Consider the following 26,019-nt stretch of genomic DNA (forward strand, 5'->3'; position numbering starts at 1 on the left):
CAATAGTGACGCCCATATTTTTTTAGCGCCAAAAAAGACGCCCACATTATTTGGCGCCTAAATGCTTTTGGCGCCAAAAATGACGCCTCATCCGGAACGCCGACACTTTTGGCGCAAAAGAACGTCAAAAAATGACGCAACTTCCGGCGACACGTATGACGCCGGAAACAGAAAAAAAATTTGCGCCAAAAAAGTCCGCACCAAGAATGACGCAATAAAATGAAGCATTTTCAGCCCCCGCGAGCCTAACAGCCCACAGGGAAAAGTCAAATTTTAAGGTAAGAAAAAAATTGATTTATTCAAATGCATTATCCCAAATATGAAACTGACTGTCTGAAATAAGGAATGTTGAACATCCTGAGTCAAGGCAAATAAATGTTTGAATACATATATTTAGAACTTTATAAAAAAGTGCCCAACCATAGCTTAGAGTGTCACAGAAAATAAGACTTACTTACCCCAGGACACTCATCTACATGTTGTAGAAAGCCAAACCAGTACTGAAACGAAAATCAGCAGAGGTAATGGTATATATAAAAGAGTATATCGTCGATCTGAAAAGGGAGGTAAGAGATGAATCTCTATGACCGATAACAGAGAACCTATGAAATAGACCCCGTAGAAGGAGATCATTGAATTCAAATAGGCAATACTCTCCTCACATCCCTCTGACATTCACTGCACGCTGAGAGGAAAAAGTTTGTAAAACTGATTTGTGGGTGTGGTGAGGGGTTTATTTATAGGCATTTTGAGGTTTGGGAAACTTTGCCCCTCCTGGTAGGAATGTATATCCCATACGTCACTAGCTCATGGACTCTTGCTAATTACATGAAAGAAACAGGTAAATTAAGGTTATAAAGTATATTAATATAACAATGTTATCCATATGACACACATGAACTAGCACTCTATGGTTGTAAAAGGCTAATAAAAGGCACTGAGATAAGAGATGGCCTGCAGGGGCTTAGAAACAGGTAAACTGAGGTTATAAAGTATATTAATATAACAATGTTGGTTATGCAAAGCTGGGGAATGGGTAGTAAAGGCGTTATCTATCTTTTTGAACAAAAATAATAATATTAATATAACAATGTTATCTATATGACTTACATGAACTAGCACTGTATGGCTATAAAAGGCTAATAAAAGGCACAGAGATAAGAGATGGCCTGCAGAGGCTTAGAAACAGGGAAACGGAGGTTATAAAGTATATTAATATAACAATGTTATCCATATGACACACATGAACTAGCACTGTATGGCTGTAAAAGGCTAATAAAAGGCACCGAGATAAGAGATGGCCTGCAGAGGCTTAGAAACAGGGAAACGGAGGTTATAAAGTATATTAATATAACAATGTTATCCATATGACACACATGAACTAGCACTGTATGGCTGTAAAAAGCTAATAAAAGGCACTGAGATAAGAGGGGCTTAGAAATTCTCCTTCTTTGGTACAATGAAGAGATTTGAATAAAACCCCAGCCCCTGTTCCAGAACTGGAACTGGCATAATTACTCCAGCCAACTCTAGATCTGAAACATATTTCAGAAATGCTTGAGCCTTCGCTGGATTTACTGGGACACGGGAAAGAAAAAATCTCTTTGCAGGAGGCCTTATCTTGAAGCCAATTCTGTAACCTTCTGAAACAATGTTCTGAATCCAAAGATTGTGAACGGAATTGATCCAAATTTCTTTGAAAAAATGTAATCTGCCCCCTACCAGCTGAGCTGGAATGAGGGCCGCACCTTCATGTGGACTTAGGAGCTGGCTTTGATTTTCTAAAAGGCTTGGATTTATTCCAGACTGGAGATGGTTTCCAAACTGATACCGCTCCTGAGGATGAAGGATCAGGCTTTTGTTCCTTGTTGTGACGAAAGGAACGAAAACGATTATTAGACCTAAATTTACCTTTAGATTTTTTATCCTGTGGTAAAAAAGTTCCTTTCCCTCCAGTAACAGTTGAGATAATAGAATCCAACTGAGAACCAAATAATTTATTACCCTGGAAAGAAAGGGAAAGCAGAGTAGACTTAGAAGACATATCAGCATTCCAAGTTTTAAGCCATAAAGCTCTTCTAGCTAAAATAGCTAGATACATATACCTGACATCAACTCTAACGATATCAAAGATGGCATCACAAATAAAATTATTAGCATGTTGAAGAAGAATAATAATGCTATGAGAATTATGATCTGTTACTTGTTGCGCTAAAGCTTCTAACCAAAAAGTTGAAGCTGCAGCAACATCCGCTAAAGATATAGCAGGTCTAAGAAGATTACCTGAACACAAGTAAGCTTTTCTTAGAAAGGATTCAATTTTCCTATCTAAAGGATCCTTAAAGGAAGTACCATCTGCCGTAGGAATAGTAGTACGCTTAGCAAGAGTAGAGACAGCTCCATCAACCTTAGGGATTTTGTCCCAAAACTCTAATCTGTCAGATGGCACAGGATAGAATTGCTTAAAACGTTTAGAAGGAGTAAATGAATTACCCAAATTATTCCATTCCCTGGAAAATACTTCAGAAATAGCACCAGGGACAGGAAAAACTTCTGGAATAACTACAGGAGATTTAAAAACCTTATCTAAACGTTTAGATTTAGTATCAAGAGGACCAGAATCCTCAATTTCTAATGCAATTAGGACTTCTTTAAGTAAAGAACGAATAAATTCCATTTTAAATAAATATGAAGATTTATCAGCATCAACCTCTGAGACAGAATCCTCTGAACCAGAAGAACCATTATCAGAATCAGAATGATGATGTTCATTTAAAAATTCATCTGAAAAATGAAAAGTTTTAAAAGACTTTTTACATTTACTAGAAGGAGGAATAACAGACATAGCCTTCTTAATGGATTTAGAAACAAAATCTCTTATGTTATCAGGAACACTCTGAGTATTAGATGTTGACGGAACAGCAACAGGTAATGTAACTTTACTAAAGGAAATATTATCTGCATTAACAAGTTTGTCATGACATTCAATACAAACAACAGCTGGAGGAACAGCTACCAAAAGTTTACAGCAGATACACTTAGCTTTGGTAGCTCCAGCACCAGGCAGCAATTTTCCAGAAGTATCTTCTGACTCAGTTTCAACGTGGGACATCTTGCAATATGTAATAGAAAAAACAACATATAAAGCAAAATTGATCAAATTCCTTAAATGACAGTTTCAGGAATGGGAAAAAATGCCAGTGAACAAGCTTCTAGCAACCAGAAGCAATAAATAATGAGACTTAAATAATGTGGAGACAATAGTGACGCCCATATTTTTTTAGCGCCAAAAAAGACGCCCACATTATTTGGCGCCTAAATGCTTTTGGCGCCAAAAATGACGCCTCATCCGGAACGCCGACACTTTTGGCGCAAAAGAACGTCAAAAAATGACGCAACTTCCGGCGACACGTATGACGCCGGAAACAGAAAAAAAATTTGCGCCAAAAAAGTCCGCACCAAGAATGACGCAATAAAATGAAGCATTTTCAGCCCCCGCGAGCCTAACAGCCCACAGGGAAAAGTCAAATTTTAAGGTAAGAAAAAAATTGATTTATTCAAATGCATTATCCCAAATATGAAACTGACTGTCTGAAATAAGGAATGTTGAACATCCTGAGTCAAGGCAAATAAATGTTTGAATACATATATTTAGAACTTTATAAAAAAGTGCCCAACCATAGCTTAGAGTGTCACAGAAAATAAGACTTACTTACCCCAGGACACTCATCTACATGTTGTAGAAAGCCAAACCAGTACTGAAACGAAAATCAGCAGAGGTAATGGTATATATAAAAGAGTATATCGTCGATCTGAAAAGGGAGGTAAGAGATGAATCTCTATGACCGATAACAGAGAACCTATGAAATAGACCCCGTAGAAGGAGATCATTGAATTCAAATAGGCAATACTCTCCTCACATCCCTCTGACATTCACTGCACGCTGAGAGGAAAAAGTTTGTAAAACTGATTTGTGGGTGTGGTGAGGGGTTTATTTATAGGCATTTTGAGGTTTGGGAAACTTTGCCCCTCCTGGTAGGAATGTATATCCCATACGTCACTAGCTCATGGACTCTTGCTAATTACATGAAAGAAACAGGTAAATTAAGGTTATAAAGTATATTAATATAACAATGTTATCCATATGACACACATGAACTAGCACTCTATGGTTGTAAAAGGCTAATAAAAGGCACTGAGATAAGAGATGGCCTGCAGGGGCTTAGAAACAGGTAAACTGAGGTTATAAAGTATATTAATATAACAATGTTGGTTATGCAAAGCTGGGGAATGGGTAGTAAAGGCGTTATCTATCTTTTTGAACAAAAATAATAATATTAATATAACAATGTTATCTATATGACTTACATGAACTAGCACTGTATGGCTATAAAAGGCTAATAAAAGGCACAGAGATAAGAGATGGCCTGCAGAGGCTTAGAAACAGGGAAACGGAGGTTATAAAGTATATTAATATAACAATGTTATCCATATGACACACATGAACTAGCACTGTATGGCTGTAAAAGGCTAATAAAAGGCACCGAGATAAGAGATGGCCTGCAGAGGCTTAGAAACAGGGAAACTGAGGTTATAAAGTATATTAATATAACAATGTTATCCATATGACACACATGAACTAGCACTGTATGGCTGTAAAAAGCTAATAAAAGGCACTGAGATAAGAGGGGCTTAGAAACAGGTAAACTGAGGTTATAAAGTATATTAATATAACAATGTTATCCATATGACACACATGAACTAGCACTATATGGCTGTAAAAGGCTAATAAAAGGCACAGAGATAAGAGGTGGCCTGCAGAGGCTTAGAAACAGGTAAACTGAGGTTATAAAGTATATTAATATAACAATGTTATCCATATGACACACATGAACTAGCACTGTATGGCTGTAAAAGGCTAATAAAAGCCACTGAGATAAGAGATGGCCTGCAGGGGCTTAGAAACAGGTAAACTGAGGTTATAAAGTATATTAATATAACAATGTTGGTTATGCAAAGCTGGGGAATTGGTAGTAAAGGCGTTATCTATCTTTTTGAACAAAAATAAAAAGAAAGTAGATTGTCCCTTTAATATTTGGTGCATATTGAGGTTGATCAATAACATCAAAAATGTAATTTTATTAGATTTGTACGTTCAGATGTTACGTTAAATATTTCAAATATATTGCAAATTTGCAGGTACGAGTATGAAGCATAAACACCCAAAACTTATTTCAGAACTGAAAGGAACATTCCAGCCAAAATTAGCATCCACATGGGTGCATTTCAGTTATGAATAGAAGCAGTTTTGTAATATAGATGTACAGGTAAACCTCACTTTACAGCGCTTCACTAATACAACGCTTTGTGGAGATAAAGGTTCAACCTCCAAGGATTTTGAAAAAGTGCTGTAATCTTCGTGAGATTGCGAGGAAAGTGACTGGCACCAACCAATTGTGCTATGCACAGTTCACTCTGTTTACAGCATCACAGTGCAATCTGTGTCTCAGTGTTATAGTCTGGCAAATGTTACAACAGTAATTGTCACTATTTTACAGGTACAGTATTTATTGAATACTGTGCTGTGCTAGTGTTAAACTAAACGTAGCGCTATTGCACACCTAATAAATGTTAGTTCAAACATATTTTCAAGTTTTTAAACGCACTGGCAGGTGAGAAGAAAGCTAAAACCGCCTTGTTTCACTTTAAGGCGGGTTTCACTTTACAGCAGGGCTCCGGTCCCCAACGCGCTGTATGAGCGAGGTACACCTGTATTAGCAAAATTACTTCTAATAAAAGCTATAGCTGTTTCAAACATGTATTTAAAGGGACACTAAACCCAAATTGTTTCTTTCATGATTCAGATAGAGCATGCAATTTTAAACAACTTTCTAATTTACTCCTATTATCAATTTTTCTTCATTCTCTTGCTATCTTTATTTGAAAAGCAAGAATGTAAGTTTAGAAGCCGGCCCATTTTTGGTTCACAATCTGGGTTGTGCTTGCTGATTGGTGGCTAAATGCACTCACCAATACACAAGTGCTGTCCAGTGATCTGAACCAAAAATGATCTGGCTCCTTAGCTTAGATGCCTTCTTTTTCAAATAAAGATAGCAAGAGAAGAAAAAATAATAATAGGAATAAATTAGAAAGTTACTTAAAATTGCATGCTCTATTTGAATCATTAAAGAAACAAATAGGGTTTAGCATCCCTTTAAGTATGCACCGTGCACCAGCATTTCAAACACAGCACTTGTTCAGAGAACGGTGCTTTTACCATCTGGTGATGACTCAATTTGTTAATTGCTGACATGATGCAAGCCCTGCAGGCGCTCTGAGCAGCTGCTGTATTTAAAATGCTGGTGCACTGAGAATATCTAGATATGCTTCACATGCACGAGCAGAGACAAATGCTAACACTAAAACAGTGATAACTTTTACTATAGGTATTTTTGCCAATACATTTATATTGCAAATATGTTTTCTATTCAAAGATGTAATTAATTTATGTGCTTTTTAAATTTTCACCGAATGTCCCTTCAAAATATACATATAATAGTCTGTAGATTAAATAATGTTCCACTACTGTCATTGTATTAAAAGGATATTTACCGTATATTGCAAAGTACCAGATGCCAATTTATTCCTATATTTAATCTTTATTAATGGCCCAAATGTCTGAGTTCACAATAAAATAAAAGTTTCAAGAATACCATTTAATGAACTAGAAGTGGGATAGAGAGGGCACATTTGTATCATTTACATGACGCAGAGTGTGAGAGAGGGCACATGTGTGTATCATTTACTTGAAGCAGAGGGTAAGAGAGAAGGGAAGAGAGGGCGTGTGTGTGTGTATCATTTACATGAAGCAGAGGGTGAAGAAGAAAACAAAAAGGGAATATAGGGCATGCGTGTGTACCACACATGAAGCAGAGGGTGAGAGAGGGCATGTGTGTGTACCACACATGAAGCAGAGGGTGAGAGAGGGCATGTGTGTGTGCCATTTACATGACGCAGAGGGTGAGAGAGGGCATGTGTGTGTACCATTTACATGAAGCAGAGGGTGAGAGAGGGCATGTGTGTGTACCCTTCACATGAACCAGAGGGTGAGAGAGGGCATTTGTGTGTACAATTCACATGAAGCAGAGGCTGAGAGGGCATGCGAGTGTACCATTCACATGAAGCAGAGGGTGAGAGGGCATGCGAGTGTACCATTCACATGAAGCAGAGGGTGAGAGGGCATGCGAGTGTACCATTCACATGAAGCAGAGGGTGAGAGGGCATGGGTGTGTACCATTCACATGAAGCAGAGGGTGAGAGGGCATGTGAGTGTACCATTCACATGAAGCAGAGGGTGAGAGGGCATGGGTGTGTACCATTCACATGAAGAAGAGGGTGAGAGAGGGCATGCGCGAGTACCATTCACATGAAGCACAGTGAGAGACGGCATGTGTATGTACCATTGACATAAATGTAGAGGTTGAGAGGGCATGCGTGTGTACCATTCACATGAAGCAGAAAGTGAGAGAGGGCATGCGCATGTACCATTCACATGAATCAGAGGGTGAGTGAGGGCATGTGTGTGTGTGTATCATTTACATAAATCAGAGGGTGAGAGAGAAGGGAAGAGAGGGCATGTGTGTGTAGCATTTACATGAAGCAGAGGGTGAGAGTGAAGGGAAGAGAGGGCATGTGTGTGTGTACCATTTACATGAAGCAGAGGGTGAGAGAGGGCATGTTTGTGTGCCATTTACATGACGCAGAGGGTGAGAGAGGAGGGAAGAGAGGGCATGTGTGTGTACCATTCACATGAAGCAGAGGGTGAGAGAGGGCATGTGTGTGTACCATTTACATGAAGCAGAGGGTGAGAGAGGGCATGTGTGTGTACCATTTACATGAAGCAGAGGGTGAGAGAGGGCATGTGTGTGTACCATTTACATGAAGCAGAGGGTGAGAGAGGGCATGTGTGTGTGTGCCATTCACATGAAGCAGAGGGTGAGAGAGGGCATGTGTGTGTGTGCCATTCACATGAAGCAGAGGGTGAGAGAGGGCATGTGTGTGTGTGCCATTCACATGAAGCAGAGGGTGAGAGAGGGCATGTGTGTGTACCATTCACATGAAGCAGAGGGTGAGAGAGGGCATGTGTGTGTACCATTCACATGAAGCAGAGGGTGAGAGAGGGCATGTGTGTGTACCATTCACATGAAGCAGAGGGTGAGAGAGGGCATGTGTGTGTACCATTCACATGAAGCAGAGGGTGAGAGGGCATGCGAGTGTACCATTCACATGAAGCAGAGGGTGAGAGGGCATGGGTGTGTACCATTCACATGAAGAAGAGGGTGAGAGAGGGCATGCGTGAGTACCATTCACATGATGCACAGTGAGACGGCATGTGTATGTACCATTGACATAAATGTAGAGGTTGAGAGGGCATACGTGTGTACCATTGACATAAAGGTATAGGGTGAGAGGGCATGCTTGAGTACCATTCACATAAAGGCAGAGGGCATGCATGTGTACCATTCACATGAAGCAGAAAGTGAGAGAGGGCATGCGCATGTACCATTCACATGAATCAGAGGGTGAGTGAGGGCATGTGTGTGTGTGTGTGTATCACTTACATAAATCAGAGGGTGAGAGAGAAGGGAAGAGAGGGGATGTGTGTGTATCATTTACATGAAGCAGAGGGTGAGAGAGAAGGGAAGAGAGGGCATGTGTGTGTACCATTTACATAAATCAGAGGATGAGAGAGAAGGGAAGAGAGGGCATGTGTGTGTACCATTTACATGGAGCAGAGGGTGAGAGAGAAGGGAAGAGAGGGCATGTGTGTATCATTTACATGAAGCAGAGTGTGACAGAGAAGGGAAGAGAATGGAAGAGAAGGTGTATGTGTGTGTGTGTGTACCATTTACATGAAGCAGAGGGTGAGAGGGCATGTGTGAGTACCATTCACATGAAGCAGAGGGTGAGAGGGCATGTGAGTGTACCATTCACATGAAGCAGAGGGTGAGAGGGCATGCGAGTGTACCATTCACATGAAGCAGAGGGTGAGAGGGCATGTGAGTGTACCATTCACATGAAGCAGAGGGTGAGAGGGCATGGATGTGTACCATTCACATGAAGCAGAGGGTGAGAGGGCATGGGTGTGTACCATTCACATGAAGAAGAGGGTGAGAGAGGGCATGCGCGAGTACCATTCACATGAAGCACAGTGAGAGACGGCATGTGTATGTACCATTGACATAAATGTAGAGGTTGAGAGGGCATGCGTGTGTACCATTCACATGAAGCAGAAAGTGAGAGAGGGCATGCGCATGTACCATTCACATGAATCAGAGGGTGAGAGAGGGCATGCGTGTGTACCATTCACATGAATCAGAGGGTGAGTGAGGGCATGTGTGTGTGTGTGTATCATTTACATAAATCAGAGGGTGAGAGAGAAGGGAAGAGAGGGGATGTGTGTGTAGCATTTACATGAAGTCGAGGGTGAGAGAGAAGGGAAGAGAGGGCATGTGTGTGTATCATTTACATGAAGCAGAGGGTGAGAGAAGGGAAGAGAGGGCATGTGTGTGTACCATTTACATGAAGCAGAGGGTGAGAGAGAAGGGAAGAGAGGGCATGTGTGTGTACCATTTACATGAAGCAGAGGGTGAGAGAAGGGAAGAGAGGGTATGTGTGTGTATCATTTACATGAAGCAGAGGGTGAGAGAAGGGAAGAGAGGGCATGTGTGTGTATCATTTACATGAAGCAGAGGATGAGAGAGAAGGGAAGAGAGGGCATGTGTGTGTACCATTTACATAAATCAGAAGATGAGAGAGAAGGGAAGAGAGGGCATGTGTGTGTATCATTTACATGAAGCAGAGGATGAGAGAGAAGGGAAGAGAGGGCATGTGTGTGTACCATTTACATAAATCAGAAGATGAGAGAGAAGGGAAGAGAGGGCATGTGTGTGTATCATTTACATGAAGCAGAGGGTGAGAGAGAAGGGAAGAGAGGGCATGTGTGTGTACCATTTACATAAATCAGAGGGTGACAGAGAAGGGAAGAGAATGGAAGAGAAGGTGTATGTGTGTGTACCATTTACATGAAGCAGAGGGTGAGAGGGCATGTGTGTGTACCATTCACATGAAGCAGAGGGTGGGTGAGGGCATGCGTGAGTTCCATTCACATGAAGCAGAGGGTGAGAGGGCATGCGAGTGTACCATTCACATGAAGCAGAGGGTGAGAGGGCATGTGAGTGTACCATTCACATGAAGCAGAGGGTGAGAGGGCATGTGAGTGTACCATTCACATGAAGCAGAGGGTGAGAGGGCATGTGAGTGTACCATTCACATGAAGCAGAGGGTGAGAGGGCATGGGTGTGTACCATTCACATGAAGCAGAGGGTGAGAGGGCATGGGTGTGTACCATTCACATGAAGAAGAGGGTGAGAGGGCATGTGAGTGTACCATTCACATGAAGCAGAGGGTGAGAGGGCATGGGTGTGTACCATTCACATGAAGAAGAGGGTGAGAGAGGGCATGCGTGAGTACCATTCACATGAAGCACAGTGAGAGACGGCATGTGTATGTACCATTGACATAAATGTAGAGGTTGAGAGGGCATGCCTGTGTACCATTGACAAAGGCATACGGTGAGAGGGCATGCGTGTGTACCATTCACATGAAGCAGAAAGTGAGAGAGGGCATGCGCATGTACCATTCACATGAATCAGAGGATGAGTGAGGGCATGTGTGTGTGTGTGTGTATCATTTACATAAATCAGAGGGTGAGAGAGAAGGGAAGAGAGGGCATGTGTGTGTGCCATTTACATAAATCAGAGGGTGAGAGAGAAGGGAAGAGAGGGCATGTGTGTGTATCATTTACATGAAGCAGAGGGTGAGAGAGAAGAGAAGAGAGGGCGTGTGTGTGTATCATTTACATGAAGCAGAGGGTGAGAGAGAACGGAAGAGAGGGCATGTGTGTGTACCATTTACATGAAGCAGAGGGTGAGAGTAAAGCGAATAGAGGGCATGTGTGTGTGTACTATTCACATGAAGCAGAGGGTGAGAGAGAAGAAAAGACAAGGTAGGAGTGTGAACCAAATAGATTTTATTATTACAATCTGTCTGTGCTGAGGCTCATCATTAACATAGGGGGAAAACATTTCAGAATCTGAGTTTTCTAACTGTGAATCTTATACCATAGATCACTCACTTGCAGAGACATCTGATGGCTGAATATTCTGTACAAGGTCCCCATGTGATCCTGTGTCTAGATTTTCATCACTGTAACCTGTTAGTTCTAATAAAGAATACAATTAGTTTTATGGTTATATGGATTTAAGTGCAGTTATCTCACACAATCTGATTATACAGTAATATTACACAATTATTTGAAAACATTACTAGTAGCTTCTGCCATAGATTTGTTACCTGCAGAGACGTCTGATGGGGTCTCCACTGGCTGAATATTCTGTACCAGTTCGCTATGTGCTCCTGTATATAGATTTTCATCTCTGTGACCTGTTAGTTCTAATAAAGAATAAAATCAGTTTGTTTTGTTAAAAGGACAATTATACAATAGATTTTTCTTTGCATAAATGTTTTGTAGATGATCCATTTATATAGCCCATACAGGTTTTTTTTTTTTTTAAATGTATAATTTTATTTTTAAATAACATTGCTTTGATTTTCACACTTTTAACCAAGCCCCAAAGTTTTAGGAGAATACTGATGTATACCTACTCCAGCTTGCTCCTGTTTGTGTAAAGGGTCTTTTCATATGCAGAGGATGGGGGCGTGTCTGATATTTCCCCACTTGCAATGGGTGTTCCAGCTACCTTTTTAACAGAGATAAACTGGGAGCTTCTAAGTAACTTTTTAAATGTTTTATACTGAATTTTTTATCAGTATCTGTGCATATTATTCTTCATAGTAGTGTCTATTACATGCAGTTATATGAAAATTGGTGTATACTGGGGGCGGAGCTAGCACCGCAACGAGATGGCGGCTTTTCTTTGAAGCTCCGTGTTTCAAAAGCCTAATTAGCCATCCCACCGGCTTCTCATCAGCCTAAAAGCAGACCAAATGTTAGGTGAACACTAACAAAAGAGGATGCTGTTCCTGTGTAACCAACCTGGATCTCCTAATAGCCTGCACATTGCTCCGTCGTTGAGACCTATTTCCCAAGTGCGCCATAAAAGCATGATCACCGTATAACTCTGCCAGAGGGGCCCAGCCTGCGGTCGACAACTACAGAGAAGTTACGCTTCAGCAGACAGAATAACAGCTGAATACAGCCACTGAGGTCGCCGATCTCAAGGTAACTAAGCAGAGTGATTGCACAGGACAGCGACCTCAGTCAGGCACATTGCAGAGCTGCCATAACATTGATCACAGGCTACAAGTGAATCTACACTAAAAATCAAGCAATCCCCCAACGCTGCTCAGAGTAAGACACACGTATATATCCTGATTGCCTCAGACACCAACGGTCACAAGTACCATCCACTATGTAGACTTCCATCAATAACTTGTTGCGCAGCTTAATCATCATCAGCAAGCTCTCACTCTGGAGATCAGATCTGCCTTTCACTCATTTCAGGACAGATCAGAGGTAGAAATGTCAGATGACAGCAGCCAGTTTACCTCTGATCCCCCAACCCTAAGTCAGCTATCTGAAGTCGCTCAATCTGAAGGAGACACAGCTGTTCTTGAGTCATATGAGGCAAGAGGACGGTCTAATAAATATATATATGAGAGCTCCTGGCCAGCTCTCAAAGTGACATTTCCGGAAAGATCACATCCCTGGCCCATTTACACCTCTTCTGCTGAACAAACAGCGTTGCTCATGTTTATATGGAAGGACTTGGACTTTTGCACAGTATATGACTCCCAGAAAAAATGGTCCACCTGCCATCCCCAAGAAACTAACCTGAACAAGAACTTTCAACGACTGTTTGAGATCTCTTATGTGAGAGCAGGAGTGGGATAGCTTAACACAGTTTAGATGTTATACCCAACTGACATATGTTACTCAAGAAACCATTTAATTTTTGTTCCCCAAAGTTAGGGGTTTATTGTATCATTGCATTATAAGCCTCTTAATATTTGATTAATTGAGACTCTTTTCCTCCTTTCCCTGATCCTAAGGTTGTATAAATCTACCTTTCGTGGTGATGTATATTATGAGAATTTGCAAAGTTTAATGAGTATAAATATCCAGTTATCCTTGCACTTTTATATTTCTGTGTGTTATTGCTGGCTGCCTGACATATTTGCCTTTTAGAGCTCTGCTAATTTTCTTAGAAGTATTGTTCGATTATAGAACCAATAGATTAGCACTAATAACTCAGTATAAACTAATGTATGTTGCACTGATAGCGGCCGGGGCGGCAAGACAATCCTTCTTACACTACCCTAAATCTGTGGGTGCTAATATGTTTGTAAGAGCTCTGAGAATAATTATTGTCTGTGTGGTAGACCGGCTCACAACTTGATGTTTTGGTAGAAGCTTAGTTGTAGGGTCAGCAATGCTTTCTCATAATATAATAAATACCCTAGCGCTTACCTTGCAGCAGTTTACTACTTTAGGGTAATTGTAATACATTTAACTCAATTAATCTCTATAGCTTGATGAGCCACATCCCCATTTCTCCAATATCTCACCCTATCTTATACTGTTTTATAGGTCATTGAGATAATGCTATTCTGATAGTTATTCTATCTGCATAATGTACACCCTCTAAGTGCTTAATTACTTAATGATATGTATAGGGATGTCCTAGTTATATAAACTTCTGTATGGGAGAGATATTGTTACCTGCTACTATATGTCTACTTACAACAGCCACTGTGATGCCAAATGCAACTCTTAATATCTTCAATGTTAACACGTGGTGCCTAGTATTGTTTTTAGATGCCAGAATCTCTAACTCCTTAATGTAGCATTATTTACCCTAACGGAGTGCAAGTATATGAGGACTGCTTATTATAAGGCTTCACAACATCATTAGGAGACTCCTATACATGAACATGGTACGTATAAAATAGCTTTCAATATGTATTTGTGAGAGATTCCAATAGGTTTATCCTGCTTTAGTGGACATGGCCTCACCAAACAGTATCTCTCTAATCCAGAATTCTGTTAATCAAGGTGTTTATTGCTAAATAGTTTAATGCAGTCAGCTCGTGCGCAACTAAGTTTTTCTATACCAGTTCATTGTCCTCCCGTATATATATTTAGTTAAAGCAGCCAGGTCCTCGCACACTGTAGTAAGGTCTGGGTAAGGTAAAGAAATGAGACGGTGACCTAAAGAAGCTTTTTATTTCTCAAGCAAGAAGTATCGGCTCATTTCTTTACCTTACCCAGACCTTACTACAGTGTGCGAGGACCTGGCTGCTTTAATTTCATTTAACCTTGGGGAAGAGGTGAGGTTCCCTGCATATCCTATGCACCTGTTCAGACCGGAACCATTTCCTTTGCTGTAGCTCCCGTGGGGAGCGCTGAGCAGGAGACACAGAGCAACGCTGCAGAAGCAACGGAGACACAGCGCATCACACCGGGTTAGTGAAACTGCAAATTTACGGAAGCGCTTACCTTAAGGAATTGTACAACGTATATATATTTAGAGCTTCCGTCTTTATACTCAGTGGAACACCCAATAACCAAAGCCATAATTAATTTAGGTTCTTTATTTTTCATTATATAGTTACTGCTGTATTATCTCATCCCCCCCGATTGACTAAGATTTTCCTTAAAACAGAGACAGTACTCTTTATCATTTAGTCTTTATTCACCCAATATGGTGAATATCTCAGCGGTATTAATCTGCTAAATTGTATCAATCATATTTTATATCTATTCCATTATAATAGATGTTATATATTTTATAGTAAAACTTGTATCTCTCAGTTAAAGGGACAGTCAACACAAGAATTTTTGTTGTTTTAAAAGATAGATAATCCCTTAATTACCAATTCCCCAGTTTTGCATAACCAACACAGTTATAATTATACATGTTATACGTCTGTAATTACCTTGTATCTAAGCCTCAGCAGACTGCCCCCTTATTTCAGTTCTTTTGACAGACTTGCATTTTAGCCAATCAGAGCTGTCTCCATGGTAAATTCACGTGCATGAGCTCAATGTTATCTATATGAAACATGTGAACTAATGCCCTCTAGTGGTGAAAAACTATCAAAATGCATTTAGATTAGAGGCGGCCTTCAAGGTCTAAGAAATTAGCATATGAACCTCCTCGGTTTAGTTTTCAACTAAGAATACCAAGAGAACAAAGTAAAATTGGTGATAAAAGTAAATTGGAAAGTTGTTTAAAATTACATGCCCTATTTAAAACATGAAAGTTTTTTCTGGACTTGACTGTCCTTTTAAGATAATGTTATTACTCTAAGTTGTCCAGACTAAAGCATCACTCTACTAGGCAGTATATCTGGATAAAGAGGTACTACGGTATCCTTCTATAAAAAATAAAAAATCTAAGGTATCAATGCAAGACCTGAAATGTATATATGAGTGACTTACTAGCATTATAATATACCATATTTATGCCATACCTCCGGTACTCTTTCTGGGGAATTTAATCTTGAGGTTGCTCATGTATCTTATTCTTATTTTATTTTTTTCCTCTTCTTTTTCATTTCTACATCAGTTTGTCATCATATTGTGAGAATAATATTCAGGATGTAATGCTATGAATATTGTATGGATAAATACCTTAATAAAAAACTTTGATTATGAAAATTGGTGTATACTGTCCTTTTAAATGGATATGAAACAATTTGCATCTGTTTTGCACTTAAACAATTACATATATAAAATTAATATACAAATTGATTTAACAGTAATTCCTCTTGACCCTTTAACTGTGTTTTTATTATTTTTGTTGGGTATAACATTAGTTTATAATCAGACGGCTCATTAGATCACACATGACGGATTCACTGTAGATTTGCTCTGTGTCACTCACGTCAGTAGTTTTTGTGCACTTCCTGAGTGAGATATTTATTACTACACAGCGTTACCTGAGTTCTCATTTCCATGGATCTCCTTAGTCCTTAGTGCTTGGTGAGTCTCCATCATGACGTCCTTGTAAAGCTCCTTGTGTCCCTCTATATACTCCCACTCCTCCATAGAGAAATACACAGCAACATCATCACACTTTATAGGCACCTGAAACACACACAACTCATTCAGCGCTGACACAGGGACTGGTTCTGTCACACACTTTTACTGACAGAGCCAGGATAAAGTTACTGAGAACATACAGAAGGTAGTAAATACACACAGGGTCAGATGGGCCAGTAAAGGGAGTCACTGTGTATATTGTCACATTCCCCAGCAGTACTCACCTCTCCGCTCAGCTGTTGAACGCTGCTTTGGGAGAGCCTCTTCTTCACAATGGTGTATTCCTATAATATGTATGAGAAAGATAATCAGACTCCATTTGCCTGGACTAACAAGTTCTTGTTTACTTCTCTCGATCATCACAAAACATATAAATAAATCAAATATAAATGGATAATTTTGTGGGACCTCTATGATAAAAGCTGCTAAAGACTGAGGACATGAGATCAAGAAAATTTACATTGCTAGAACATTTTTAGAGGGTGTGATGGGGCAAAATGTTGAGCCCTTGATTGATAGGAGGTTCCTTCGGTGCTGTGGTAACTTCGGTAAGTTTTTGCAATAGAGGACATGTAGTAGGACTTTTTATGAGTGGGTTTTTTCTTTATGGTGGGAGGGGTCTTGGATGTTAGGATTAGTATATTTTTTTCTGCGGGGAGAGGATTTGTGTTGGAGGGTTGTGCAGGTGAGTGAGCTTAAATGGACAATGTACTTGATTATTTTTTTTTTATTATTTAAAGAGATAGATTACGCCTTTACTACCCATTCCTGATCTTTGCATAACTAACAATGTATATAACACTTTATAACCACTAAACCTTCAAATCTCTGCCTGTTTCTAAGTGACTGCAGGTCACTGCTTATCTCAGTGGTTTTTATTAGCTTTTTACAACAACACAGTGCTAGTCCATGCATGCCATATAGATAAACATTGTGCTCACTCCTGTGGAGTTATGTCGGAACCAGCACTAGTGGTTGAAAATGCAAGTTTGTAAAAAGCACAGATAAGGGGCAGTCTGCAGAGGCTTAGATACAGGTAATAATAAAGCAAAAAAGTATATTTGTATAATAGTGATAGTTATGCAAAACTGGTGAATCTTTTTAAACAATAGCAATTTTCAAAGTAGAATGTCCCTTTAATTTAGTGTTAGTGAGATGGTCTGGTTAAACAGAAGTTAGGGTTAGTGAGATGGTCTGGGTGAGATAAAGTTAGGATTAGTGAGATGGTCTGGGTGAGATGAAGTTAGGATTAGTGAGATGGTCTGGGTGAGATGAAGTTAGGGTTAGTGAGATGGTCTGGGTGGGATGAAGTTAGGCTTAGTGAGATGGTCTGGGTGGGATGAAGTTAGGCTTAGTGAGATGGTCTGGGTGGGATGAAGTTAGGCTTAGTGAGATGGTCTGGGTGAGATGAAGTTAGGGTTAGTAAAATGGTCTGGGTGAGATGAAGTTAGGATTAGTGAGATGGTCTGGGTAAGCTGAAGTTAGGATTAGTGAGATGGTCTGGGTAAGCTGAAGTTAGGGTTAGTAAGAAGGTATGGGTGAGCTGAAGTTAGGGTTAGTGAGATGGTCTGGGTAAGCTGAAGTTAGGGTTAGTAAGAAGGTATGGGTGAGCTGAAGTTAGGGTTAGTGAGATGGTCTGGGTAAGCTGAAGTTAGGGTTAGTAAGAAGGTATGGGTGAGCTGAAGTTAGGGTTAGTCAGATGATCGGGGTGAGTGAAAGTTATGGTTAGGGAGATGAAGTTAGGGTTAGTGAGATGGCACAAAGTGCAGTCTCACTAGCCGGTGCGCATTGTTAGCGGAGAGATGAGTTCCATTGGTACCGGGTATGATCTATCAACATCCACATTCTCTCCAGATGGCAGAGTGTTTCAGGTTGAATATGCAGCTAAAGCAGTTGAGAACAGCAGCACGGCCATTGCTATCTGGTGTAAGGATGGTGTTGGGTTTGGTGTAGAGAAACTTGTTCTGTCTAAGCTCTATGAAGAAGGTTCAAACAAAAGGATCTTTAATGTTGATCAACATGTTGGAATGGTAGTGCTGGACTCCTTGCAGATTCCCGATCCCTAGCAGATATAGCTAGAGAAGAAGCTTCCAACTTCAGGTCAAACTACGGTTATGATATCCCAATAAAGCACCTTGCGGACAGAGTAGCTATGCACGTGCATGCTTATACACTGTACAGCGCTGTCAGACCATTTGGCACAAGTTTCATGATGGGATATTCCAATAAAGATGATGGTTGTCAGCTGTATATGATTGATCTATCTGGTATTTCCTATGGATACTGGGGCTGCTCTATTTGTAAAACCAAACAGGCAGCCAAGACAGAAATAGAGAAGCTTCAGATGAAAGACATGACCTGCCGGGAAGTGGTCAAACAGGTGGCGAAAATAATCTACATCGTATATGATGAAGTAAAGGACAAATCTTTTGAGCTGAAGCTGAGCTGGGTTGGAAAAATAACTAACGGAAAACATGAAGTTGCTCCCAAAGATGTCCGGGAAGAAGCAGAAAAATATGCAAAGGAGTCTTTAGAAGAAGAAGAAGATGATTCGGATGATGACAACATGTAACATTTCATAGCTTCAGCTGTACAAGAACTTCTTTTTGTATATACATTTACAGCACTGGACAGATAGTGTCAGACTGTTTCTGGAAAGGTTTTGTTATTTGCTCATCTTTTATCTCACAAGTAAAAAAAAAGCTAATGTGCAAAAAAAATAAATCTGTTAGTGAGATGGTCTGGGTGAGATAAAGTTAGGGTTAGGAGATGGTTAGTTTCGGTGAGATGAAGTTAGGGTTAGTGAAATGTTCTTGGTGCGGTTAAGTGAGATGATCGGGTGAGCTGAAGTTAGGGTAAGTAAGATAGGTCTGGTGTATCAGAAGCAGCACAGTAAATAGGACCAGTGTCACATGACATTACCCAGAAGCTCTTACCTCTCCGGTCAGCAGGCAGATGATGCCCAGGGCCTGACTCAGGAACTGTTCTGCTATCTGCTTCCTGTATTTGTTCATCTTGTTTATCGTCAGTGACTGAGTCTGATGCTATAAATGTGACACCTGCAAGAAGAAAGGAAGACGGTTAATGTGAGAGATCAAAAATAATCAGAGCTCTTCCTGTATTTTTATTACAGTAAATAGATGATTAAGTGATATTAAACATGTTTATTTCACTTATGAGCAATCTAACAGTACACGTGTGACCAGGGCCGCCACTAGAAATTGTGGGGCCCCTTACTTAACCACTGATCAGCCCCCCCTCCCTTGACATGTTTAATTTTTGACCAAGTGACTAAAATGTATATATGCACTTTATTCTTAAGTGCAGTCAAACTTGGAAATGTTGTAAAGGTAGTAACACACAAACACAGACACACATATGGATTCACATATAGACACTCTAGCAGACACGCAAAGAAACACACAAACAATCTCAGACACAGACACCAACACAGACACTCAGCACTTGTTTACATTGACCTGACAAGTAATGAGGTAGACTACAGTTTTGTCAAAAAAGGAGATTTACAAGACAAAATATGGAATTCTGATTATCTTTTTGACAAGGAAGATGCCAACTATATGATGACAACAGCATGCATTGGCTGAAAGGAAGGGCCCTGAACTGCCTAAACAATAATTTAAAGGTTAAGTGGTGGATTGGTGACTTCCAGAAAGGTCTCATTAGTCTCAAAGTCTGTGAATAATCAGCAGTAAGGTCAAAATGTCCTAAAAAGGAACAGACAATGGACACACACATAGACACAAACTCAAACACAAACTTGCTCATACACCCAAGGAAACACCCACCTAGACAGCCTCAGAAAACACACAAAGACATATACACTCACGGATACCCACAGAAAACACACAAAGACATACACACACACACAAATAGAGACACCCACAGAAAACACACAAAGACATACATACACGCACACCCTCACAGAGACATCCACAGAAAAAAAACATGCACACTCATTGAGACACCAACAAAAGCATAAAGACATAAACACAGACACCCACATAAACACTCACAGGAGGTAAAATTTCTGCATATTGCCATCCCCTAAAAAACTGTGACATGCATGATAAAAGAAATTAAGAGATCACTTTTTAAAGAATCATATTTGTATTTGTGCAAACAAAAATACTTCTGTGAATTCAAAATTGTACATTATTGATCTGTCAGAATGGGTAGATGAAGAAAAGTACTTTTGAAAGGTTGACATATGTTTGGGGTCCCCCCCTATTTGTCCCAACCAAGAGCACCACTTCAAATCTGGTGTACAAATGTTTCCATCTGTCAGCTGTACTTATGGATTTTGAAAATGCTGTACTCTATATGGTCTTGGTGGAACTATAAGCTGTGGCACTAGGTCTCATACCATTAAATCTGGTTAAATGCAGTATTTAGGCTTGTGTGTATGTATTTCAAAATTAGGTCAACTGTAGTGTAAACTGAATAGTGTTAAGTTAACCTGTCTCATTTCAAACACTTAGCAATCTTAGCCTGGGAGAATAACATTTTATGCAGATGTAAAAATCTTAGATAAAATGTCTCCTGACATCTGGAAAGTCCTTGCATAAAGAGGCAGTACACTGGAATGTAATTATATATATATATATATATATATATATAAAATATATCTGCCAAAAGGGCACCTACCATTTGTGTATTGAGGAAGAAACATTTCTGCATGGTTTTAAATATAGAGTTTCTACAGCATTGTCAAATAATAATAAATACACTGCTGCATATTGCAAAAAAAAAAAAAAGTGCTTTTATGGACCCCTGGCCCCACCACACAACTACCACACTGAAGTTACAATCTGAAATTGCACAAATAAATAAAAAAAACATTTACTAAGTAAGTCCTACCTACTCTGCAAATGAAAGTGATCTGCCGTCTGACTCAGGCACACACTGTACAAACTGAAATGCCAAGTCTGTCTTACACTGTGCATAGTGGTTTAGTGCACACTCAGAAATCCTCTCAAATGCTAATGCTTTACTCCTTGTAATGACATTTCCCATGCTCAATAGGGCTCTGCTGTAGCGCCCTCTGGTGGCTGCCAAAATGTATTTTTAAATAATAGTTGTGCTTGCTTCATGTGGCCCGCCTGGCACACTGGGCCCCTGACAGGAGTCACCCTATTCACCCCCTGATGACGGCTCTGCGTGTGACCAGATGCATATGCAGCAGATAACATAAAGTGATAACATGTGACATTATGGGGCGTCACATTTATTTAATATTAAAGGGCCAGTAAATACAGTAGAGTTGCATGATAACAAGACAATGTAATAGCACTTAGTCTGAATTTCAAATGAGTAGATTTTTTTCTGACAAATTTCAAAGCTATGTCTATTTCCACTCCCCTTGTATCATGTGACAGCCATCAGCCAATCACAAATGCATATACATATTTTAGTTACTTCTTGCACATGATCAGGAGCAGCTGGTGACTCAAAACGATATGAAAACAAAACATTTTGTTTATCAAAGTAAATTGGAAAGGTGTTTAAAAACGAATGCTCTATCTGAATCATGAATGTTTAATTTTGACTTTAGTGTCCCTTTAAGCTCATTAGAAGCAAAATAAGGTGACTGTACACAGGAATATGCAATGTTATCTGATAAATCAGGAAGCAGATGTAAAACACTAAGTGCCTCAGCTCCCTGGTTACCAGGCATCCTGTAATTTATGGGATTATCCCAAACTGGTAGCTCTGTCCTGCTGCACCTTAGTTCTTCATCTGCTGTTTATGCTCAAACCGGAATCTGCCCCAAATCATATAACCCACATATTACCTTGATCATAGGATAAAATTACAAATTATGTGAGAATCCTAAACTGAGGACACAACAAAAACTGGGCACCAAGTAAGTAATTGCCCTGCTACATGTGCTGTAAGACTGGTCCATAATATACCTACTACCCTCTGAACAGCTGTGCTTGTGCTTCATTTTATTATATTTTTTTGCATTACTCTGGGATGTGGTTTCCTCTTCATATTAAGTTAAATGGCTTCATGTCACCCTTTACTTTTCACCTCTCTTAAATTCATTAAGATAGTCATAAATGGTGAATTATAGCAACAGTAATAATAATAATAATAATAATAATATCTAATAGCAAAAAGAAACATTTTTTACAAACTTTTTCCCAGTTATGTCACATCCTGTTTTGGACAACCATGGAGACTGACTTCCTGTGACCCCATCACATATACAAGTAATAAATATACAATTATTATAAACATGTCAGACTTGTACCCATCACCCTAACACACAGACTGTACTTCATCAAGTCCCCACTCCCTCAAATACAGCTTGCTCATTGTATCAGCCCCCTCACACTGTAGTCCCTATACAGACTCTCATCCCCTCTCTGTCTCACACCCCAGTCCCTGTACAGAATCTAAGCCTCCTCACATCCTAGCTCCTGTACAGAATAGCAGTCCTCCTCCTGTCTCACACGTCAGTCCTTTTACAGATTCAGACCTCTCTCTCACACCCCAGTCCTGTACTGGTTCTTAGCCCCCCTCTGCCTCACACCTAAGCCCCTGTACAAGTTCTCAGACCCCACTGTCTCACCGCCTAGCTCCTGTACTGGCCTGTACAGTCCCTGTATACACCCCCTTCCCTCTAATTCACTCCCCAGTCCCTTTAAGTCTCTTACCCCCCTCTGTCTCACACTCCATCCCATGTACAGGCTCTCCGCCCCCTCTGTCTCACACCTCAGCCCCTGTACAAGTTATTTGACCCCACTGCCTCACCGCCTAGCTCCTGTACTGACCTGTACAGTCCCTGTATCATCCCCTCCCCTCTGATTCACTCCCCAGCCCCATTTGAAGTCTCTCAACCCCCATCTGTCTCACACTCCATCCCTTGTACAGGGTTTCAGCCCCCTCTGTCTCACACCTCAGCCCCTGAACAGGTTCTTAGCCTCTGGCTCTCTCTCACACCCCAATACATGTACAGGTTCTCAGCCCCCCTCTGTCTCATAATCCAGCCCCTATACAGACTCTCAGCCCCCTCTGTCTCACACCCCAGTCCCTGTGTAGACTCTCAGCCCCCTCTGTCTTACACCCCAGTCCCTGTGAAGACTCTCAGCCCCCTCTGTCTCACACCCCAGTCCCTGTGTAGACTCTCAGCCCCCTCTGTCTCACACCCCAGTCCCTATACAGACTCTCAACCCATCTGTCTCACACCCCAGTCTCTGTGTAGACTCTCAGCCCCCTCTGTCTCACACCGCAGCCCCTATACAGACTCTAAACCCCTCTGTCTCACACCCCATCCATTGTACATGCTTTCAGCCCCCCTCTGTATCACACCTCAGCCCCTGTACAAACTCTCAACCCCTCTCTCTGTATCTCTCCCACACTGCACTCCTGTATTGGTTCACAGCCCCCCTCTGCCTCACACCTAACCCCTGTACAAGATCTCAGCTCTCCTCTGTCTCACACCCCAGCCCCTGTAAATACCCACAGCCCCCCTCACACCCCAACCACTATATAGACTCTTAGCCCCCCTCTGTATAACACCCCAGCCCCTGTACAGATTCTCAGACCCTCTCTCTCACACACCCCAGTCCTGTACTGGTTCTAAGTCCTCCTCTGCCTCACACCAAAGCCCCTGTACACAATCTCAGTCCCCTCTGTCTCACAGTCTAATACATGTGCAGACTCTCAGCCCCCTCTGTCTTACACCTCATACCCTGTACAAGACTCTCAGTCCCACTCTCTCTCTCACAGCCCAGTCTTGTACTGGTTCTCAGCCCCCTCTGTTTCACACCTCATACCCTGTACAAGTTCTAACCCCCCTCTGTTTCACACCCCAGTCCCTGTGCAGACTCTTAGCCCCCTCTGTCTCATACTCCAGCTCCTCTATAGACTCTCAGCCTCTTTTGTCTCACACCCCAGCCCCTGTACAGAATATCAGCCCTCCCCTCTGTATCACACTCCAGTACCTGTACAGACCATCAGCCCTCTTACACCCCAGCCCTGTACAGACACTCAGCACCCCTCACAGCTCAGCCCCTTTATAGATTTTCAGTCCCCCTCTGTCTCACACCCAAGTCCCTGTACAGACTCTTACAGGCCCATTTATCAAGCTCCGTATGGAGCTTGAAGGGCCGTGTTTCTGGCGAGTCTTCAGACTCGCCAGAAACACAAGTTATGAAGCAGCGGTCTAAAGACCGCTGTTTCATAACCCTGTCCGCCTGCTCTGAGCAGGCGGACAGGAACCGCCGGAAATCAACCAGATCGAATACGATCGGGTTGATTGACAGCTCCCTGCTGGCGGCCGATTGGCCGCGAGTCAGCAGGGGGCGGCGTTGCACCAGCAGCTCTTGTGAGCTGCTGGTGCAATGTTAAATGTGGAGAGCGTATTGCTCTCCGCATTTAGCGAGGTCTTGCGGACCTGATCCGCAGTGTCGGATCAGGTCCGCAAGCCCTTTGATAAATGGGCCCCTTAGCCTCCCTCCATCTCACATCCCAGCTCCTGTGGAGACCCTAAGCCACCCTCACAACTCAGCCCCTGTATAGATTCTCAGCTACTCCTCTGTCTCACACCCAAGCCCCTATAAATACACTCAGCCTCACTCCATCTCACACCTCAGCTCCTGTAAGGACCATCAGCCCCAATCACACCCCAGCCCATGTAGTCTCGGTATTGGTTCTCAGCCCCCCTCTGTCTCACACTCCAGCCACTGTACAGATGCTCAGCCCTCCTCACATCCCAGCCCCTTTATAGACTCTCAGTCCCCTCTGTCTCACACACCCCTGCCCATGTACAGACTCTCAGCCCCTCTCACACCTCAGCTCTGTAGAGACTCAGATACCTCTCTCACATACACACCAGTCACTGTATTGGTTCTCAGTCCCCCTCTGCCTCACACCTAAGCCCCTGTACAGTCTCTTACCCCCCCCCCCATCTCACACGCACACACCAGTCCCTGTATTGGTTCTCAGCCCCCCCTTTGCCTCACACCTAAGCCCCTATATAGTCTCTCACTCCCCCCTCTGTCTCACCCCCCCCGTCTCACACACACTCCCCTCTGCCTCACACACTCCTGTCTCACCCCCCAGCCCCTATACAGACTTTCAGCCCTCCCCTCTGTATCACATGCCAGCCCATGCTCAGCCCTCCTCACATCCCAGCCCCTGTATAGAGACTCTCAGCCCCCTCTGTCTCACACACCCCAGCCCCTATCAGCCCCCCTCTCTCTCACATCCCCCCAATTATATACTGGTTCACAGTTCTCCTCTGCCCCACACCTAAGACCCTGTATAGAATATTAGTCCCCTCTGGGTCAAACATCAGCCCCTCTCTGTCTTACACCCCAGCCCCTGTACAGACCCACAGCACCGCTGTCTCACATCCCAAGCCTCAGCCTGTACAGATACTCACTCAGCTCCCCTCTGTCTCGCACATAAACCCCTCCTCCTCCACTTAACCCCTCTCTCTCCGCATCCACAGCTCACCCTCTTAACCCCACAGTCCCCCACCTATAGGCGGTTAATGTTAGTTGTCACGCTTCCTTAAATCACATATATTACCTGGTAGTAGCTAGATCCAGTCCGGTTAAATGACAGAAGAGGTGAGGTCACTGCAGTATCGTGGCTTCTGTGAGTTCACTGGTCCTTTTGCTGCAAGGGATCTAGCTGCTACTCGAGGATAAAGTACTGGAACTTCTGGAAGGAGGCTGTGTGTGTGAGGCAGAGGTATCCTCTTTATAATATTTATCTGTAAATAATGTACTGGTGAGGTATTTGTATATCAGGCAATTGGTATATCTATATAATATTCTATACCTGTAGATAAGGTACTAGGATTATTGAACAAAAGTATCAACCTTGGGACCCCTCCTCTTCTACCGGAC

General features: G+C 41.8%; 1 protein-coding gene and 1 pseudogene across 1 annotated transcript in view; one reads left to right on the top strand and one right to left on the bottom strand.

Annotated features, from left to right (window-relative positions):
• Positions 1-26,003, bottom strand: part of LOC128657017 (oocyte zinc finger protein XlCOF6-like) — a 119,111-nt gene extending 93,108 nt beyond the window's left edge. Inside the window, exons 1-7 of the mRNA XM_053711241.1 lie at positions 25,952-26,003; positions 25,697-25,883; positions 19,066-19,188; positions 16,354-16,413; positions 16,027-16,174; positions 11,416-11,514; positions 11,198-11,284 (exon numbers count right to left, since the gene is read on the bottom strand). Coding sequence (XP_053567216.1) covers positions 11,198-11,284; positions 11,416-11,514; positions 16,027-16,174; positions 16,354-16,413; positions 19,066-19,143 — 472 coding nt within the window. The 5' untranslated portion in view covers positions 19,144-19,188; positions 25,697-25,883; positions 25,952-26,003. The remainder of the gene's footprint in view (positions 1-11,197; positions 11,285-11,415; positions 11,515-16,026; positions 16,175-16,353; positions 16,414-19,065; positions 19,189-25,696; positions 25,884-25,951) is intronic.
• LOC128657025 (proteasome subunit alpha type-3-like) lies at positions 17,906-18,701 on the top strand (annotated as a pseudogene).
• Positions 26,004-26,019: the final 16 nt, after the last annotated feature.

Source organism: Bombina bombina, chromosome 4, assembly GCF_027579735.1.
Source record: "Bombina bombina isolate aBomBom1 chromosome 4, aBomBom1.pri, whole genome shotgun sequence".
NCBI lineage: Eukaryota > Metazoa > Chordata > Amphibia > Anura > Bombinatoridae > Bombina > Bombina bombina.